Genomic DNA, 21,493 nt, shown 5'->3' with positions numbered 1-21,493 from the left:
ACAGGCAGGCAGCTTTTCTCGAAATCATGAATCAGCATAAGTTTTATGGATATATACAAAGAAATGACAATAGAAAAACAGGTCTAACTAAATGAAATGCAGCTAGTTTGCTGTCTTTCCAGCATTTGAAGGGATTGTGTTAGCTGTGTAGATGGCTAGGTTCTCTGAATAGTGTCCTGGCGAGAGGGACCATTTTCTATACCAGGTGAAATCCCGCATCACTAGCTAGCTCATTGTTATGTTAATGTCATTAGGAAATAGCATAAACAAATGAAAATGCAGCTACTTTTCGGTTATTCTGGCTGCACTGTTTGACGTGACTGTGTTAGCCCAAGTTGGCTAGCTAGCAAGAAAAGGGATAAGAACGGAACATTAACTAATGACTGGGTCACGTCCATAGATACAGAATAAAAATACTTCACGACTGGGTTGCATCTCTGGCAACCTAACCGATAGAATGAACAACCAGCCGGCTTGGGTAGCAACCCTAGATTTGTGTCGGACTATATCTCGTGGAAAGATGAAACAGTATGAATAAATTCATCAAAATATATACACTGCTCAAAAAAATAAAGGGAACACTTAAACAACACAATGTAACTCCAAGTCAATCACACTTCTGTGAAATCAAACTGTCCACTTAGGAAGCAACACTGATTGACAATACATTTCACATGCTGTTGTGCAAATGGAATAGACAAAAGGTGGAAATTATAGGCAATTAGCAAGACACCCCCAAAAAAGGAGTGATTCTGCAGGTGGTGACCACAGACCACTTCTCAGTTCCTATGCTTCCTGGCTGATGTTTTGGTCACTTTTGAATGCTGGCGGTGCTCTCACTCTAGTGGTAGCATGAGACGGAGTCTACAACCCACACAAGTGGCTCAGGTAGTGCAGTTCATCCAGGATGGCACATCAATGCGAGCTGTGGCAAAAAGGTTTGCTGTGTCTGTCAGCGTAGTGTCCAGAGCATGGAGGCGCTACCAGGAGACAGGCCAGTACATCAGGAGATGTGGAGGAGGCCGTAGGAGGGCAACAACCCAGCAGCAGGACCGCTACCTCCGCCTTTGTGCAAGGAGGAGCACTGCCAGCGCCCTGCAAAATGACCTCCAGCAGGCCACAAATGTGCATGTGTCTGCTCAAACGGTCATAAACAGACTCCATGAGGGTGGTATGAGGGCCCGACGTCCACAGGTGGGGGTTGTGCTTACAGCCCAACACCGTGCAGGACGTTTGGCATTTGCCAGAGAACACCAAGATTGGCAAATTCGCCACTGGCGCCCTGTGCTCTTCACAGATGAAAGCAGGTTCACACTGAGCACATGAGCACATGTGACAGACGTGACAGAGTCTGGAGACGCCGTGGAGAACGTTCTGCTGCCTGCAACATCCTCCAGCATGACCGGTTTGGTGATGGGTCAGTCATGGTGTGGGGTGGCATTTCTTTGTGGGGCCGCACAGCCCTCCATGTGCTCGCCAGAGGTAGCCTGACTGCCATTAGGTACCGAGATGAGATCCTCAGACCCCTTGTGAGACCATATGCTGACACATGCACATTTGTGGCCTGCTGGAGGTAATTTTGCAGGGCTCTGGCAGTGCACCTCCTTGCACAAAGGCGGAGGTAGCGGTCCTGCTGCTGGGTTGTTGCCCTCCTACGGCCTCCTCCACGTCTCCTGATGTACTGGCCTGTCTCCTGGTAGCGCCTCCATGCTCTGGACACTACGCTGACAGACACAGCAAACCTTTTTGCCACAGCTCGCATTGATGTGCCATCCTGGATGAACTGCACTACCTGAGCCACTTGTGTGGGTTGTAGACTCCGTCTCATGCTACCACTAGAGTGAGAGCACCGCCAGCATTCAAAAGTGACCAAAACATCAGCCAGGAAGCATAGGAACTGAGAAGTGGTCTGTGGTCACCACCTGCAGAATCACTCCTTTTTTGGGGGTGTCTTGCTAATTGCCTATAATTTCCACCTTTTGTCTATTCCATTTGCACAACAGCATGTGAAATGTATTGTCAATCAGTGTTGCTTCCTAAGTGGACAGTTTGATTTCACAGAAGTGTGATTGACTTGGAGTTACATTGTGTTGTTTAAGTGTTCCCTTTATTTTTTTGAGCAGTGTATATATATATTTTTTTAAATATGTCAATCATTATTTGAATTGGTTGGTACCCATTGTACAAAAGTGATAATGCCCTCGAAACCAGTGTTCGGAGGATATATTGGCACAGTTTGCCAGATCTCGGCTTCGTCTCGGGCCTAAAAACAACACCCGTGCCAATATATCCTCCAAACACCGACTTCGAGGGCATTATCACTTAATTATACAATGGGTGGGTCTAATCCTGGATGCTGATTGGTTAAAACCGCGTTCCAGCCGGTGTCTAGTCCACAAATTACCACCGGCTAAGCCTATGATGTTGAAATGCCTATTTACTGTTCCATCTCACTGCGCAATCCACTGTCTAGGGCCTAACAACACCCGTGCCAATATATCCTCCAAACACCGGCTTGGAGGGTATAATCACCTAATCATCAACTCGTTATCAAACCCCTTACTTTTCTGAAACGATTCACACTAAATCACACACAACATAAACAAAGCATTTCCTCACATAGCTCACTACAGTACAACCAAAACCAGACAGAAACGGACTGCATGTCTGATCGATACAATACTTTTCTTTGGAGATTTCCTTCCTACATGCCTCCATCCATCTAACAATCACAGAAGTCCAATATAAATAGACTGATTATTCATGAGGTTTGTTTGAAGTTCAAAAGTTTCTTTTTAGACACATGGGAGATGATTTTCAAAATGTGGAGAAAGATGAATTAACTAGGACTGTGAAATTGATTAAAATATGCAAAGATTTCTGAAGTTTTCAGGACAAAGAAACCCCTTTCCGTTTCACTAAATGTGTTTTGAGAGCAAATCAGTGATATTGTTCACTATCAAACAAACTATTTTCAAACCAACCATGTTCTTCCTCACCTCCGTCTGCCCCCACAGTGCCTTCATCTCACTGCTGGTTATTATGGGCTTGTTTGAGGAAGATTAATGACACAAACAACTTAACTGCATGACTTATAACCCATTCTGAATAGTCACAGAGCGTTGCTTTTGGGGGGGGGGGGGGGGTGAAACAATAGTAAAACCAGGCCCATTAAAAATTCAAATAAATCAATAGTTCTCTATATTAATTAGTAGTGGTGTGGTGTGCAATACAGTCCAGAAGCTCTGGGCAGAGACCAGGCCACATCAATAAGCCCAGGATGGATGGAACCACGCTGACAGAAAAAGGTAACAGGTGTCATATTCAGATTTAATGAACTTGAGCAGTATGGAAAAAATGCTTTGTATTGATTAACTGTTCAGATACTCAAAACAGCCAAATCACCTTTATTATTAACATCAAGGAAAAAGTCAATCAGAGTAATAGGAGGTGAAGTTAGCGACACAGAGCCACGGGGATGAGTCCTGAGAGGTAGTGGTGATATTGGACCAGGGGGGGTGTTTAGTGTTTCTATTAGCCTATCACAGGCAGCTGAGGACAACACCCACTCATCGTACAACCCATATAGGATGTATTCCTCATCACCTATTCACTAACTACAAGCCAAGCCATTCACAAACGAAGCACTGGCCCAGTGGCCCTAACACCAACGCACAACCATCCTTCCTCTCTCCCCTCACAGAGAGCTAACGAGCCGTCACTGTGAACAGCTGCTGAACATGAAAGGGGAGTCGAATGGAAAATTCTTCAAATCCAGCAGAATGGATGGCGGTGGGTCTGGAAACTACAGTTCAATTGCACCATGGATTAAGCCTGGGAGAAAATCCATTAGCACCGGCTCACTGTGCTCCGTCCGCAGCACAACCCAAACAAAGGAGTGTTTACTTTGAATGTCTATCGACATCCTTCATACAACTTCACATTCATTTAAACCGTTGAGCTGGATACATAGCGCTCACAGATTCAGGACAAGGTAGAGTGTTTTCTGAAGCAATCTTTAAATGAAGCCATTCTTCTTGAGGCCTGGCAAGGCAAGGCTCTGGCTGTCAGACAGAGGAGGCCAACACAGAGCTCTCCCATCCATCCACCTGCATTAGTCGGTGAGTCACACCACAGTAACATCCGAAATGGCACCCTATTCCCTATATAGTGCACTACATGCATAGGGCTCTGGTCAAAATTTGTGAACTATATAGGGAATAGGGTGTAATTTCAGTTGCAGCCCAGGTCTGTTTTTACAATGGCATTCTGAAGGTTCAGACTGGACATGGGTACATTACAGTGGAGAGTGACCATGTGTGAATTAGGGTAGAGCAAGCATGGCTAAAGAGAGAAGGCTGAGCATAGTGGTGTATGCATAGGTGGGGCTGAGTAGGGACCTGCAGTAGGGACCTGGATTAGGGACCTGCAGTGGGGACCCTCAGTGGGGACCTGCAGTGGGGACCTGCATTAGGGACCTGCAGTGGGGACCTGCATTAGGGACCTGCAGTGGGGACCTGCATTAGGGATCTGAGTAAGGACCTGCATTAGGGACCTGCATTAGGGACCTGAGTAGGGACCTGCATTAGGGACCTGCAGTAGGGACCTGTAGTAGGGACCTGCATTAGGGACCTGCAGTTGGGACCTGCAGTTGGGACCTGCAGTAGGGACCTGCAGTAGGGACCTGCAGTAGGGACCTGACTAGGGACCTGACTAGGGACCTGGCTAGGGACCCGACTAGGGACCTGCAGTAGGGGCCTGCAGTAGGGGCCTGCAGTAGGGGCCTTCAGTAGGGACCTGCATTAGTATAGATGGAGAGATCATGAGTAGAGTAAATGAGGGTTAGGGAACATGTTAGAGAACAAGCATATACCACAGTATGGACATAGGCTGAGTGGGTTACATGAACAGAGAAGTTGAGAGACAGTGGAGAGTGGAGATATAAGCAGGCTCTTACTTGTTGGCCTTCTCCTGGTCGTATTTACACCGCAGGTCCAGAAGATCTGTCTGGGCTGTGCTCAGAGCTAGAGAGATAAAGGAACATGATTAGTCAGGATGACCTTTCACCTCACTGTGTCCAGAAAGGACCACCGGACAAAACACTCACATGAATGCAGCACTTTGATCCTCTCCTCGGCCTCACCCAGTCTGTCAGCCAGAGTGGCATCTGTGTCTTCGGCTTCCCTATGAGAAGAGAGACGCAATGTCAAAGATGACCATGCTTACATACTCTCAGGCATACAGCACACATACAGTATTACATTCTGTTTCCACCCATTAGATTAAGGTTTAAATGTGATTACATCCAGGTCTATTGTCATTGTGCAGTATGACTGACGGGCTGGGGGCCGTCCTCTTTTTTGCTTTTATCATGTACACATCATATCATGTTCACAAGGTTGTGAGGGAGGCAAGGACCAGGCCTGTGTTTCTAACCCTTCTGTCTGGTTCTGGCCCTGGTGGTTCTGCTGAGGTGAGCCTGTGACTCTGAGGGCCTGTTTGCTGTTTGGAGTCATCACACCAGCTGTCCAGCTCGATGCCTCCCCAGGTCCTGACTCTGCTGCTGCTGGGTCCTCCTCTGTGTCTCCTGTGGATAGGGAGCAGAGTACAGATGAGTGCTGTGATCATCTGAGGTGAGAGGCCACGGAGACCACATGGAACAGAGACATCCGTGTGTGGATAAAAGTGGATTGTTTGTAGAACAAAAATAGTTTCTTAGATTTTTTTTTCTTTGAAATTGAAATTTTGAACAATCAAGCAGCAGTGAGCTAGGCCTGGGCCCATTCTGTGGCCAGGGCTATGGCTGCAACCTGGTCTCAGAGCATTTCTTATTATTTTGTACGTAAACCACGACACTCCATTTAGTATGATATGTTACCTTTCATATGGTATGTATTAATTTGTGGATATCCATCACCCATTAAATATGATATGTTACGAATTACAATTCGTATTATATGTTACGAATTTGCAAAACATGCAATATGTAAAGAATTCTAGCTAGATGGATAGGTGGCTAACGTTAGCTAGCTGTCTAACGTTAGCTAGGCTAGAGGTTAGGGTTAAGGTTAGGGTTAAGGTTAGAAGTTAGGTTAAAGAGTTAGGGCAAGGGTTAGCTAAAAGGGTTAGGGTTAGGTTAGTTAACATGCTAAGTAGCTGCAAAGTAGCTAAAAAGTAGTTGGTATACTGAACAAAAATATAAACACAACATGCAAAGTGTTGGTCCCATGTTTCATGAGCTGAAATAAAATATCAGACATTTTCCATACGCACAAAAAGATTCTTTCTCTCAAATGTTGTGCACAACTTTGTTTACATTCCTGTTAGCAAGCATTTCTCCACCTGACAGGTGTGGCATATCAAGAAGCTGATTAAACAGCATGATCATTACGCAGGTGCACCTTGTGCTGGGGAAAATAAAAGGCCACTCTAAAATGTGCAGTTGTGTCACACAACACAATGCCACAGATGTTTCAAGTTTTGAGGGAGCGTGCAATTTGGCATGCTGACTGCAGGAATGTCCACCAGAGTAGTTGCCAGAAAATGTAATGTTAATTTCTCTACCATAAGCTGCCTCCAAAATCATTTTAGCAAATTTGGCAGTACGTCCAACCAGCCTCACAACCGCAGACCACGACGTGTAATCACGCCAGCCCATGACCTCCACATCCGGCTTCTTCACCTGCGGGATCATCTGAGACCAGCCACATGGACAGCTGATGAAACTGAGGAGTATTTCTGTCTGTAATAATGCCCTTTTGTGGGGAAAAACTCATTCTGATTGGCTGGACATGGCTCCCTATGCCCTCCCAGGCCCACCCATGGCTGCGCCCCTGCCCAGTCATGTCAAATCCATAGATTAGGGTCTAATGAATTGATTTCAATTGACTGATTTCCTTATATGAACTGTAACTCAGTAAAATCTTTGAAATTGTTGCATGTTGCATTTATATCTTTTTTCAGTATAGTTGAAAAGTTGCTAATTAGCTAAATGCTAAATTGTCCGTGATGAGATTTGAACTCGCAATCATTGGGTTGCTCGACGTTCGCTTTATACGCGCACCCATCCACCCCGACTAACCACCCTACTTTAGTTTTTGGCTTAAGTAACCATCTGTCTTATGTAACCATACCAAACATAACATATCATACTAATTTGAGGGTCCCGGATTTACATTTACTATGTTACGTCTAGTCTATGAGACTAGGCTGGTGGCTGTGGCTCTGGTCTGACCTGGCTTGTCAAGGCCCTCTAGGTGTCTCTTCCAGTGCCCGCTGATCTCCCTGACCAGGGCCTCGCTGTCTGGGGCCGAACTCTGCAGCTGCTGCAGCCTCTCCTCCAGGGTGTGTGTGGCCTCAAGAACGGGAACTGGGTCTGAGAGCAAAAAGACAAACAAGATGGAGAGAAATGTTACATTTTTCTATGAACCACTCCATGCAAAACAACCACACAGCCATAATATTGAGTGGTAATTCAAATGCTGAAGTGGATTACTAAAGTCAAAAGTTCAACACATCAGTCAAGTGAATTCCATTGCCTATCTATTTGATCAAATATAATGAGATATCACAATTATCTTGTTGCTGATGTCAAAATATGTCTCCTGTTATACAACTGATGTCAGGATGTTGAAAATGAACTTTTAAATAGCATATTAAAAGAAAAATATACTATACCATATTCTGCACAAGACAGTACAGTTATCATATGCTCTCCTGCACAACAGCACCAAGAGTAGGAGACTGAGAAATTGTTCCAAAGAGGGACTCTAGAATTCACTCCAATGAGATGCCTTAGAAATCTCACAGGCTGGCCCTAATGACATGAATAGACTAAACTACTAAGATCAAATCCAATGGAACTCATCACCAATAAATGAATGTCAAAAAAAGCCGCATAGACTGCAGTAGAATTTGACGCGCACTTCAGTCCCAAATACACACCCAAACAAATCCAACAAAGTCTGGAAAAAGTCTGCTCCTGAAAAGAAGAGAAAAAGAAGACTGATTCTTTAGCACAACAGAGGAGCTGTTTTGCAATGCATGTGCGGCAGCCTGGGCCCCATGGGGCCAACTAGGAGGCTGTTTCTCTGCTAACAAGTCTCCTCTGTGTCATTTGATCATTTAAATTATTATGCCAGGAATTCTCAGGAGGTGGCTCGGCACTCCACATCACAGGGCTGTTTTTAATCTTCCCGTTCCCTTTCTTCCCTTCCCGAAAAGTTCAACAGCTCTGAGAGGGAGAGCTGCTCCTGTTGTGTACCTGCCTGCCGCACACCAAAGGAGGTGACTTCTAGTGCCAAAGCACAGAGAGAGGGGCTCAGGGGAGCTGCCTGACAAGGAGGGAGGGAGGATGTAGAGATACGCACACACACACACACACGCACACACTCTTGCACACACACACACCAGCCTTTCAAAACTCCAAGGAGGGAAAAATCGCTGCTTTGCTGCACAAACTTTTCTCCCGCAGCTTTCATGCGCTCGTCTTTCTGCACCTCTGTGGATCGCGATCATATCCTTTCTTCAACATGGGCACAGACTGAACTGACTTTTCAGAGAGCCTAACCACAGACGTTTACACTTCAACAGACACCACTGAGACTAGACAGCCAAGTCGAAACAGGCCACAGAAACACAGCTGTCAAAAATTAGCAATTTGTGAAAAGACTTCCATAACCATTTGACATATCTGAAGTTTCATCAGAAACACTCGGACAAAGATAATTGATTGAACCATTTCTTCCCCAGGACCGTTTACAGTCAACTGAGCCTCCTGTGTGTCTGTGTTCACTGTTACACCCACACTGGAGATATTGCATCAGTCACATGGGACATCAAACTTAAGAGCAGAGCTCTTCTTAGACAAACAGAACGACTTAAAACACTGCTTTTCACATCGACCCACTGTCACAGAAATCACTTTATCAGCCTCTTTTCCATATATCCTTTTAACTTTCCATGATCAAAGTGCAGAGATTACAGTAAGGGATCTCTCACACTTGGACAAGCAGGGATGATCAATCAGTGGCTAGGCAAAAAAAGTGAAGGGATATATGGTAGCCCTGTATACAAAATTAACCCAGTCAAAGATGAGAGCAGCAGGGGTACTCTCAGAGGGACCAGGGTGTAGCTCTACAAGACGGGCTACAGTTGGGGGAAGTGTCAAAGAAGACTGCTGATAACGGAAGAGAACAGGACTGCTAATTGATGTTGCTAATAAGTTGTGCTGGATATTCCTTTAAGAGCATTTCTTTAACAGTAAATCCTTACTATAAAAGATTGAATACTTGAATTTTACTCCATACTGCCAATATACCTAGAATTCCCCCCCACACCACCATCATCATCCCCCACCATTATCTACTGTGAGTAGGTCATATGTTGGTGGTATTGTGTGGTGTTAGCAAAGTCACTACACTAGTAAGCCAGGGTAGGGCTATCATAGAATCTATGTGTGTGTGGTCTCATCATCTACATTGAGTTTGCATCAGTGTTACAGATGAGATAATGAGCTTCCGTGGCTGGTTCCTAGCGGCCGCTGGTCAGGTATTACGCTGCTATTGCTCATCCCATAGCAGGGGGCAGCTCTCTGGGTGCTGCTCCTTGACAGCCCAGGGTAAACAGGCCATGGCTAGCATGGTCACAACAGATATGTTTATGCTTGATAGCCAGCTCCTATGGTTGTTTCTATGGAGTTGGATATAGACCAGGTTAGGCCAGGGCCCACTGTGTGAACTGTCCACATAAATACTGTCTGGACTGTGGCTGGGACAGTGGGACAGACAGGTCAAGGATGTGTCTGGGTGGGCAGTGGTGGTGGGTGGGCGTGGACGAGGGTGGTGTGAGCCAAGACAAGCAGGTGTGTTGGGACGGTCCGTCTTTGCCCTGTCAGCGATACACTGTCATTAGGCGGTGTGGGCTCAGCGGGGTGCACCATTACGTCTCCCTGGGCTCTGTGTAATTACGCTCTGACATAATTAACCCAGCAAGCCCATTAGCCAAGCACTGGCTGGCTGGAGAGAAGGCGAAAAAACGCTATAATTATTTGTTGTGCGCATGTTAATGAGGCCAGCTGTGTTCCCATCATACAACATGAACAAATTAATTTACAAGGCTGTGCTTCGAGGGTTTTTTCTTTTCATACAAAACAGTCTTGTTTTGTGTTGTTTTTCTCTGTGTGGTCTTCAAGTTCCAAAAACACTATTTCCTGCTGCTGCAACAAACCGTAACACTGTACATGAGTAGTGTATTGTCATGGCCCGAAACTAGGTTGACTGAACAGTTAGTCCTTAGTCCAACCTTCAAAGACAAAGTGCACCAATAAAATGGCTACCTTTGAAAAAAGTTGTATCTTTTCTTAATTAAACCAAAAGTAAACAACCAATACTCTACCTACAGAGTACGGGAGTCTGCATCCAATGTGGCTGTGTGGGAACACTTCCATTGACTGAAGTCTAATAGTCTTTAACAAAGTAATCTATTATTTTAACAACTACACAGTCACTCACGCTCACAAGGTACAATTCTTTAATGTCTATCCTTGTTTCAACCTAGATTATAAAGATTTTTGTAGCTACGATGAAATAGTTTTCAACAAAATGTTAATTCAGAAAACAAATGAAAGAATTTGAAAATGCTACAGTAAAAACAGTCCGTTTCTGTGCTGTCTTTTCACTAGCACAATATTCAGAGCACAGAACAAGTCTCTCCCTTTGACTTGTATGTGGAGAACAGAGTGAAAGAGAAAGAGAAAGAAACAGAGATCGCTATAGAGAGAGAGAGAGAGAGAGAGAGAGAGAGAGAGAGAGAGAGAGAGAGAGAGAGAGAGAGAGAGAGAGAGAGAGAGAGAGAGAGAGAGAGAGAGAGAGAGAGAAATGGTGAAAGAAGTATGTCTTTCACTGTGTGCTGACAGACAATCTGAAAGACTAACTTTTTAACCTGTTCTTTTGTCTGTGTTCCACACATGCCTTTGCCTGGCAGACTGAAGGACATCTCTACAACTTTTTACAAAAAAATGTAAAAAGAAGCTCTTAGAAATATACATAAACAGGAATATCAGGGTAGAATATAATTCAGCCACTCTTTAACTTTAATTGAAAGGGTTGGCGTTCATGTTTTGTTGTTCTTTTTTTGTTACAATAACAAAATAACTGTTCGGTGAACAATCACAAAAAAAAAACAGAAAAAACACAACTGAAACTATTCATCTCCTGTACACTTCAGAGCTTGAGTTTTAGTCATACCCTTTACAGTATCTCTGCACACACACACACTCACATGCCCACGCACACACACTTCCTCTCTGTTCTGAGCACACACTCTGCCGGTCCCTCTGGGGTCTCTGCTCCACGGGGATCCATTGGAGAGGCCCAGCTCTTTTATGAACATAATGCATTATTAAGCACCTCAAACATCTCCTGGGCCTTTGTTTATTACTGCTCTTATTAATCACTTGTGCAGAATCTCGTCCTGCCCAAAAGAGCTTTCATTTTCCATCAACTTCTTTATATGCTTTCATTTTTGATACTGCCACAAACAGAGCGTAGACACACAGCTCTCCAAGTTCCCTCTCATCTTCTGATGGAATGTACTCAGCACCACACTTATTATTTAAAAAAACCAATGCCTTACAGGCCTCAATAAGCCTCTCTCTCCAGCGTCTGCCAATGTACACTGAGTGGACAAAACATTATGAACACCTGCTCTTTCCATGGCAGACTGACCAGGTGAATCTAGGTGAAAGCTATGATCCCTTGTTGATGTCACTTGTTAAATCCACTTCAATCAATGTAGATGAAGGGGAGGAGACAGGTTAAAGAAGATTTTTAAGCCTTGAGACATTTGAGACATGGATTGTACAGAATGTGTGCCATTCAGAGGGTGAATGGGCAAGAAAAAATATTTAGGTACCTTTGAACGGGGTATGGTAGTAGGTGCCAGGCGCACTGGTTTGTGTCAAGAACTGCAACGCTGCTGGGTTTTTCACGTTCAACAGTTTCCCGTGTATGTGAAGAATGGTCCACCACCCAAAGGACATCCAACCAATTTGACAACTGTGGGAAGCATTGAAGTCAACATGGGCCAGCATCCCTGTGGAACGCTTCCGACACCTGATAGAGTCCATGCCCCAACAAATTTAGGCTGTTCTGAGAGCAAAAGGGGTGCAACTCAATACTATGAAGGTGTTCCTAATGTTTTATCCACTCAGTGTATACAAGGAGCTATAAGGGAACAATAATTCTTTGAATAGATTAAGGTCAAATCACAAAGGTTAATTAATGCTCTATTCTTACAACCTTGGAGCCAAAGGAAATTACTAACTGACTTCAATACGCACTGCACTTACAATCTCGCAGGCCAAGGAGACTTCAATACATTAATATTCATTGTGCAATAAAGTCATAAAGCCATGATGGAATTGTGTGGAGTTGTACCTGGTCCTGGAACCCGTACCATGCAGTAGTATTTGGTCACCACTAGCTAGCACTGTTGCCCCAACGTTTCAACTAATGCAGACCTCAGCCCTGCGAAGGGCCCAACAAACATACAACACACAAACACACACACACAGTAAGTGAGCTCCCTGCTCAGATGAAAGGTACTGTGTTCTTCAGGAGAGACGGAGGGAGAGCGAGAGAGAGAGAGGGATGAGGTGAGGTGATCCTGAGGGAGGTGTGTGAGTAAAGAGAGGGGAGGGGGTAGAGCAAACACCTGGAGCGCCAATCTCAGGGCTACGCTCCTGGCGACAGGGCCCCGTTCCTCCTCTCAAAGCGACAGCTACAAACACCAAGGTTCAAACGTAACCGCAGAGTCAGAGATGCTCACACAGGAGGGAGAGAGATGAGGAGAGAGGTGCTATTCAGGAGAGCCAACTCAGTCATGGAAACTGTCACTGTTTTTCACATCCTGTGAAGAGGAAGTAGTTTATTTAGACTGATCAAAAAAGTATAGAGGTGAAAATCTAAACAAATAAGTATTTTTGGGGGGGCCTAATATTTTGTCGACAATGGGGCATAGGAATATACAGTTGAAGTCGGAAGTTTACATACACCTTAGCCGAACACATTTCAACTCAGTTTTTCACAATTCCTGACATTTAATCCAAGTAAAAATTCCCTGTTTTAGGTCAGTTAGGATCACCACTTTATTTTAAGAATGTGAAATGTCAGAATAATAGTTGAGGTAATTATTTATTTCAGCTTTTATTTCTTTCATCACATTCCCAGTGGGTCAGAAGTTTACATACACTCAATTAGTGTTTGGTAGCATTGGCTTTAAATTGTTTAACTTGGGTCAAACGTTTCGGGTAGACTTCCACAAGCTTCCCACAATAAGTTGGGTGAATTTTGTCCCATTTCTCCTGACAGAGCTTGCACACGCTTTTTCAGTTCAGCTCACAAATTTTCTTTAGGATTAAGGTCAGGGCTTTGTGATGGCCACTCCAATACCTTGACTTTGTTGTCCTTAAGCCATTTAGCCACAACTTTGGAAGTATGCATGGGGCCATTTGCGACCAAGCTTTAACTTCCTGACTGATGTCTTGAGATGTTGCTTCAATACTTCCACATAATTGTCCTTCCTCATGATGCTATCTATTTTGTGAAGTGCACCAGTTCCTCCTGCAGCAAAGCATCCCCACAACATGATGCTGCCACCCCTGTGCTTCACGGTTGGGATGGTGTTCTTCAGCTTGCAAGCCTCCCCCAATTTCCTCCAAACATAACGATGGTCATTATGGCCAAACAGTTCTATTTTTGTTTCATCAGACCAGAGTACATTTCTCCAAAAAGTATGATCTTTGTCCCCATGTGCAGTTGCAAACCATAGTCTGGCTTTTTAATGACGGTTTTGGACCAGTGGCTTCTTCCTTGCTCGATATAGGACTCGTTTTACTGTGGATATAGATACTTTGTACCTGTTTCCTCCAGCATCTTCACAAGGTCCTTTGCTGTTGTTCTGGGATTGATTTGCACTTTTAGCACCAAAGTACGTTCATCTCTAGGAGAAAAAACGTGTCTCCTTCCTGAGAGGTTGTCACGCCCTGACCATAGAGAGCGTTTCACTGAGAAATAAAGTATGTGGAACTCAACTCACACTGGGCCTTGGTCCGTTCCTATCGACGATCGTGACAGAATATCCCACCACACAAGGACCAAGCAGCGTGCTATGGAGGCAAAAGTGAGTTGGACATGGGAGGAGATCTTGGGAGGATGCGAGACCCTTCCTTGGAGGGAGTCGCCAAGGAATCTGGAAGGACAGCGACGACACCAGGGTCCGCGGCCACAGAAACCCCAAGATTTTTTTGTGGGGGGCACAAGGAGCTGTTGGTCGAGCCGCGGAGAGAGCCAGAGACCGTCGGGGAGTCGATGGAGCTGTTGGAGGAGAGAGAGCGGAGAGAGATGTTGGTTTGGTGTATTTTGCACGGCATTCGCCCTGAAGAGCGTGTCATTAGTCTGGTGAAACCTGTGCCGGCTCCACACACCGGGCCTCCAGTGTGCATCCCCAGCCCGGTACGTCCTGTGCCGGCTCCCCGCACTCGCCCTGAAGAGCGTGTCATCAGTCCGGTGACACTTGACACTAGCACACTTGCCATAACTATAGTTTGTTAACAAGAAATTTGTGGAGTAGTTGAAAAACGAGTTTTAATGACTCCAACCTAAGTGTATGTAAACTTCCGACTTCAACTGTATGTCTTAAATGCATGGAAATGCACATTATGATTGTGGTGTGTGACATTTTGGCTTGGGGACCCAATAATTACATTTTTAGTATTACATTTTCAAGGTGTTCTCATTGCTCAGAGCACTAATTTCAACTGTTCCCCATAAAATGCAGAGGATGCATTGGAGTTGCTTCAAAGAGCATGCCCTGTACGACTGACTGTTCATGACACCGGTGTTAGGTTCTAAATTAACCTATTAAAACTCACGGATAATTAGTAAAGCTTAAACCAAGTTTATTCACCCATTGGGTCAATGCAGCTGCATAAGACAAAATAAATATTCACACCAGTGGTAATATATATATATTGCCCAATTTGGGTGGAGTCTCCTCCTTCTCTCTAAACATTACATCTTTATTACCTGGCAGGAAGTTAAGTGATACAGGCAATAAACTGTTCCTTCTTGTTACGGCTATCGTCATATTCTTCCTCCTCCTCGGACGAGGAGAGGCGAGACGGATCGGACCAATACGCAGAGTGGTTAGTGTTCATAATGATTTATTAAAACGAAACTGAATACTGAATTACAAAACAAATAAACGAAGTGCATAAACCGATACAGTACCGTGTGGTGCAACAAACACAGACACGGAAACAAACACCCACAAAACACACGTGAAACCCAGGCTGCCTAAGTATGATTCTCAATCAGGGACAACGAATGACAGCTGTCTCTGATTGAGAATCATACCCGGCCGAACACAAACATCCCAACATAGAAAATCACACATAGACAAACCCACCCAACTCACGCCCTGACCAACTAAATAAATACAAGAAAAAGGAAAACAGGTCAGGAACGTGACACTTCTCCCTTAATGTGACCTGACCTGACCCCCTGACCCCCTTCCTCACTAATCCACAGCTCCCCATCTTTATCAGTGCCTGCCAACATATGATCATCTCCTTGCACTCAGTACATTCCAAGCTTAATTGCCTCCACCATATACATTCCTCCTACAGATAACCATTAACTTCTGGTGTAGCCCCTCTAGACCATAGCACTCAATATTTCAATAGGATTCCTGATAATTAACACTATTCAGAACCCAGAATCCATCACCGGTAAAGGTTGCCATTGTCATACTACATGTAATCCTTTGTCACAGGAAACAGTGCCACTCTAAGTCCAGACACACCACAACTATAATAATAGCTATCTTGTTCAGCAGCGGGAGCTTGATACACTTGCTGACTTTACAGTAAAAACAAAACCCAAATCTCACTCACACACACACACACACACACACACACACACACACACGCACGCACGCACGCACACACACGCACACACACACCATTTCCAGCCATGTATTCTCCTCTCTTCCCATACACTAACATTCTCCTCCTCGTAAACACACTGATGTGAGATACACATTTGCTTTAACAAATTGGGATGTGATTAAAACCTTCTCTATTGAGAGCATGTTCAGGGTAGCCCTGTGTTGTGTCAGGGATGCATACGCTCTGTCTATAACATTCATATGAACTGAGAATATGAAAGCAGCATCATAACATGTGTCATGCGTGTCCAACATTATGCAACTGACATCATCATTGGCACCTATTCCAATAACTGATTTGTTATTGTGGATAACTGATACCTGACACCAAACGTTGCTGTTAACTGGATACAACAGGTCATATTGTCCCCTCCCCCTCCCTGGCTCTCCTCTTGCATTCATTAACTCTGTTGTCGGCCGCTCTGATTGGACCAACGGCCTGTGAGTGTCAGCAGACAGCCAGGATGGAGGGATCCTTTCAAATTAAATAAGAGGGAGAAAAAAAATGTCTGCCAATGAATAGTAATAACGGCATTAAGATTAACGAGCACGGTGTGTTAAGAATAATTGCGTCTGTCAAAACATAAAAAATACATGAGCTGGATCGTTTGTTTGGAGACTGGTGGGAAAGCAGCACAGTGATGTGTTTATAGGAGAGGAGACTAATAAAGTGAGGGACCACAGCCAACTGACTGTCCTCTGGTGTACCTGGAGCGATCCACTCTGGGAACAGGGGGTGACCTTGGGCAGGCCAGTGAGATGCACAATGATACACAAAATACCCTACTCTCCATTTTGTGACTCCTGTTTGGCATCAGATAGGAGGTAAATAATATCAGAAAGATAATAATGAATAGATTTGGAGACTTTTAGCAATTAGCTGTTAATGGAAATGATTGGTATGACATTAAAGGATTAGACGGCAAATAGTAATCAGCAGCTCAGCTGGCTGCGTTTTTTTGGTTTTACTGCGGTGGGATGAAATAATAACTCTTTCTGTAGTAGTAAAGCCCAGGAAAAGTCATCCATACACAGACCTGCAGTGACACAGTGTGAGAGCTAAGACTAGAGACTCTGGTGAGGGAGAGTCACCCGGATGCTAATGCTAGTGCAAGTCCAGGTAAGGTCAGAGGAAGATGAGTGTTCTGAATATGCTAATCCAAGGCCCTCTGATGTAACCAGGGCCACTCCTTTAGCTTTGTGACAGGACGACAAGGCTCAACCCCCCCACCCTGGCCAATCATAGAGAAGTGATTGGTGGAGATGTCGATGTCATATATGTTTACATCAAAATAGGAGCTGAAAGTGTGCATGCATGTGTGTGTGCCAGAGGAGCCTGTTGGGAGGCACTATAAGAGGACGGGCTCATTGTAACGGCTGGAATAGAATGAAGGGAACGATATCAAACACATCAAACATACGGAAACCACGTTGGACTCCGTTCCATTTATTCCATTACAGCCATTATAATAGGCCCGTCCTCCTATAGCTCCTCCCACCAGCCTCCTCTGGTGTGTGGGTGTGTGTATGCATGTGTGTGTATGCGCTTGTGTGTGAGAGCAAAAGTAAACGTTAAATTCCAATTTTTGAAATCTTCAAACCCAATCCTAGCTACAAGGGTTCAGATACAGTTTAACATGGTTTATGAGTACTCTTTCTTGTCAGTGCCCTGTGCAATTAAAGAGATGAAGTCCTCATTCCTTACATTATCACTGTTGGTTCAGTCTGCTCTTGATAGAACATTTGTTCATGACAAAATATAGCCCCTAAAACCCTCCTGGGTCCTCTATTAAGCCCTTGATACGTGCAGGTATAGGTCAGGAAATCAAACTGAACACATCTTCAAAGACATCCATTTCTTATCAAGAAAATAACTCCATTCAAAGTGTGTGGTGAAATATCAAGCAGGAGACTTCAAGGCAAAATGGAGACCTTTAAAAGTCAGTCGCTGCATCGCTATTTTCTCTGACACCCACTTTTATCTTGTATTCATTGAATCTGTAAACCGCGTTCTCTACTCTTGCAATGAGTGTTCCTCTGATGTAGCCGGAGATTGGAGTGCGTTTTGCTCTTGTCTCCTGCAACAAAGAGCAATGCTGTATAGTGTGCCCTGGCAACAAACAACAACAGAATAAACAGTCTCTCCCCCTCCCCCTCTCTTTCCCTGCTGGCCTCATCAGGCCTGCACTCCAGACTAAGACAAGCTACAGTTGGCTTTTAATTGGCCCTCTGCAATCAACAGCCCATCCCCACAAGGATCGGCTCTCCTCAGCAATGCAACGCTCAAGGACCAGCGCTCGGTTTTGAAGTGGCCCCACACAGAGCACAGACTCTAAAACATAGATAAGAACTACAGGGTGTCTTGTGGATATTTATATATCTATGGCAAGAAAACAGTCGCTTCGTATTTCTAGCTTGTCTCATGTAGAACGTTGGCCGAATGACGTTGACTTTGGCTTGGTGTGTAGTTGATCTGGCTGGGGAGAGTGATCTCTTGTGGGAGGTTTGTTACATGAGGAATGTTGTGTGTTGTCTGTGTCTGTGACTGTGCTGTTGTGATGTGTGTGGCTCTGTTACAGGTGGGAGACTCACCAGGGGCTTCAATAAGCTGCTTGTAGATTCCCAGGAATGCCGACTCTGCCTCCTTACTGCGCTTGTTCAGAGCGACCACCTGGAGACGACAGGACAGGACACAGCCGTCAGGGTGACACTCAGGCGTCAACATTCATACTAAACCTTTGCTGAAGGAACATTTAGCGACCCATACACACAGAACATCTGCATTTACATGCATTCTACACTGTTATGACATATGAAGTAAATAAGCAACATATAAAGTAATTGTGCTAACGAGACAGACAGAAACAAAGTTGATCTCTCTCCAGAAGGTAATCAGAATGACGGTACATCACCAACATGTTGCTGTGACGGGGTTTGTGTGCTGAATTATGTGAACAAGGTGCTGAGCTAATACTACAAGCTGATATTTGGCCTCTTAAACCCCAACGTTGCGTTGTGTATTGAGGTGACATTTGGCCTGTTAAACGCAGTTGTGGTGTACTCTATGAGGCAGGTCAGTGTCTGTGGCCTACATCACACAGGCGCACAGCCTCTCCTGCTATTCTCCACTCCACGGGTGATGCAAACCAATTAACAATTAATTTGGATGGACAAAGAAGGGAATTAGTCACCACCTGGCCCCATGGAGAGGGCACCTGCCCTGGTGGGTATGTGGGTTACAGTCCTCACAGCTACAATACACCAGCAGCCCTATTATATACTGTAAGTCAGAACAAGTCAATGTCTGAAAGTCTTAGCTTAGCAACTCTCTGAAATACTACATCCGATAGCACAGGAGACTGCTGAGGGGAGGACGGCTCATAATAATGTCTGGAACGGAGTGAATGGAATGGCATCGTACACCGCGGTCTAAGGCACTGCATCTCCGTGCATGAGGCGTCACTACAGTCCCTGGTTCGAATCCAGGCTGTATCACATCCGGCCGTGATTGGGAGTCCCATAAGGCGGCGCGCAATTTGCCCACAGCCATCCGGATTTGACCGGGGTAGGCCGTCATTGTAAATAAGAATTTGTTCTTAACTGACTTGCCTAGTTAAATAAAGTTAAATAGTTAGTCTAGTTAAATAAAAATTTTAAAAATGTAAAAAATAAAACATGGAAACCGCTCTAGCCATTGCCACGAGTCCGTTCTCCCAATAAGGTGTCAGCAACCTCCTGTGTCAGATAGGCCATGTCCACTACAAATGTCCATCCAATCCAAGAGGAATCTAAATTCTAATTATTGTCATCTATTCTCTATAGAATTCCTATCAGTGTTGATTACAGTTTTTATCTGATCAGACATAATGACTTCTATTGAAGGAACCCAGTGCATGTTACTGTCTGAGACCTTCTTTATTGGTCTGACTTCAGTTCGACAATGTTATTTGGACCGAGGTCTGAAAACACTTATGAGAATGGTGGAGAAACTGTTTAGAGATGGTTATAAGTAACAACTGTGGGAAAGAGAGAGAGATGGAGAACCCTTGAATTACTGGAATTGTCTTATGTCCTCCCCGAAGAGGCATAACGACAGCATCATGTTTAAAGAAATATCATAAAGATCAAGCAAATCCCTCCCACTCGGAACTGCGAGCCGGAGTTCATGGAAAATGGAAAGGCTGGAGCCCAATCGATATAGATGCAACAGTCTGCAGCTACCAGCCATCTCTCTCTCTCTCTCATCAGCTTCCTGATATGCCACAGCTATCAAGTGGATGGATTATGTTGGCAAGGGAGAAATGCTCACTAACAGGGATGTAAACAAATTTGTGCACTAAATTTGAGAGAAATCCGTTTTTTTTTTTGTGGGTATGAAAAATTTATGGGATCTTTTATTTCAACTCGTAGGACCAACACTTTACATGTTGAGTTTATATTTTTGTTCAGTGTATATATAGCAGGTTGTGTGAACTTACCAGGATCTGTTTCAGACTGACCCCCCTGTCCCTGTCCTGTCTACCTTTCTGAAGAATACATCAAATAAGACCCTGAACTGCACATGTAAAATGCACACGACCTGTGAATGCAACAGACTCCATTTCCCACAGACACGGGGGTCTCCTGGCCCTCCATCACCCTTTAACGAGAGAACACGGAGATTACCTCCACAATCACACCATTAACCTGTCTGCAGCCGCTAGAGGAGACATCAATCACACGCCGGATGCCTCCTCATGTCAGCACACTCGGTATGCGTAACCCTCTCCCCTCATGCACGCTGCCACCACCATCATCAAAGCACCTCGGAGGTGTCACGCATAATGTGGTCTGATCTGAGTGACTCGTCTTCCTCTGGACCTGATGCTAATCTACCTTCAGCCAAACACATGGGATTAGCTTCCGTTCCCTGGTACCACACAGATTACACTGTGGAGAGGTATGGTATAAATAATGTATGTTTCAGCAAAGGTACGGTGGTAGTAGGACAATGTATCTAAACCTATTCCATGTTAGCCAGTTTGGCCGTAAAATTATAGAATATGGCTTCTCTGGGAGGGATGTGGTGAACATTCATTTTACAAGCGGCAGGAGTAAACCCCCAGAGATTTATTGTGGGGAAAGAGAGAACGAGAGAGAGAACGAGAGAGAGAACGAGAGAGAGAGAAAGAGAGAGAACGAGAGAGAGAGAGAGAGAGAGAACGAGAGAGAGAGAGAACGAGAGAGAGAGAAAGAGAGAGAACGAGAGAGAGAGAGAGAGAGAGAGAGAGAGAGGAAACCTGTTAGAAGTGGACCATAACTCTTCACAGAGGACCAGTCCGTGTGGGCAGGCTACTGCTGCTGTCTCCAGCACTGCTGGGAAATGCTTACTGAGGCCTAGGAGGATACTTATAGTGAAACACATGGTCGATGTGTGGGTCTGTTTGCATGTGTGTGTGTGTGTGTGTGCATGTGCGTGTGGTGTGTCAACATGTGAGAAGAATAA

At 44.7% G+C, this 21,493-nt stretch overlaps 1 protein-coding gene across 2 annotated transcripts in view; it reads right to left on the bottom strand.

Moving 5' to 3' along the window:
* Positions 1–21,493, bottom strand: part of LOC120063158 (homeobox protein cut-like 2) — a 121,170-nt gene that overhangs the window by 11,654 nt on the left and 88,023 nt on the right. For both annotated transcript variants that reach the window (XM_039013353.1, XM_039013354.1), the window contains exons 4-8: positions 18,601–18,679; positions 7,235–7,375; positions 5,437–5,587; positions 5,108–5,184; positions 4,958–5,024 (exon numbers count right to left, since the gene is read on the bottom strand). In XM_039013353.1, coding sequence (XP_038869281.1) covers positions 4,958–5,024; positions 5,108–5,184; positions 5,437–5,587; positions 7,235–7,375; positions 18,601–18,679 — 515 coding nt within the window. The remainder of the gene's footprint in view (positions 1–4,957; positions 5,025–5,107; positions 5,185–5,436; positions 5,588–7,234; positions 7,376–18,600; positions 18,680–21,493) is intronic.

The sequence above is a fragment of the Salvelinus namaycush genome, chromosome 18 (assembly GCF_016432855.1).
Source record: "Salvelinus namaycush isolate Seneca chromosome 18, SaNama_1.0, whole genome shotgun sequence".
In the NCBI taxonomy this organism is placed as follows: Eukaryota; Metazoa; Chordata; class Actinopteri; order Salmoniformes; family Salmonidae; genus Salvelinus; species Salvelinus namaycush.
This window is presented reverse-complemented; position numbering and strand designations above follow the sequence as displayed.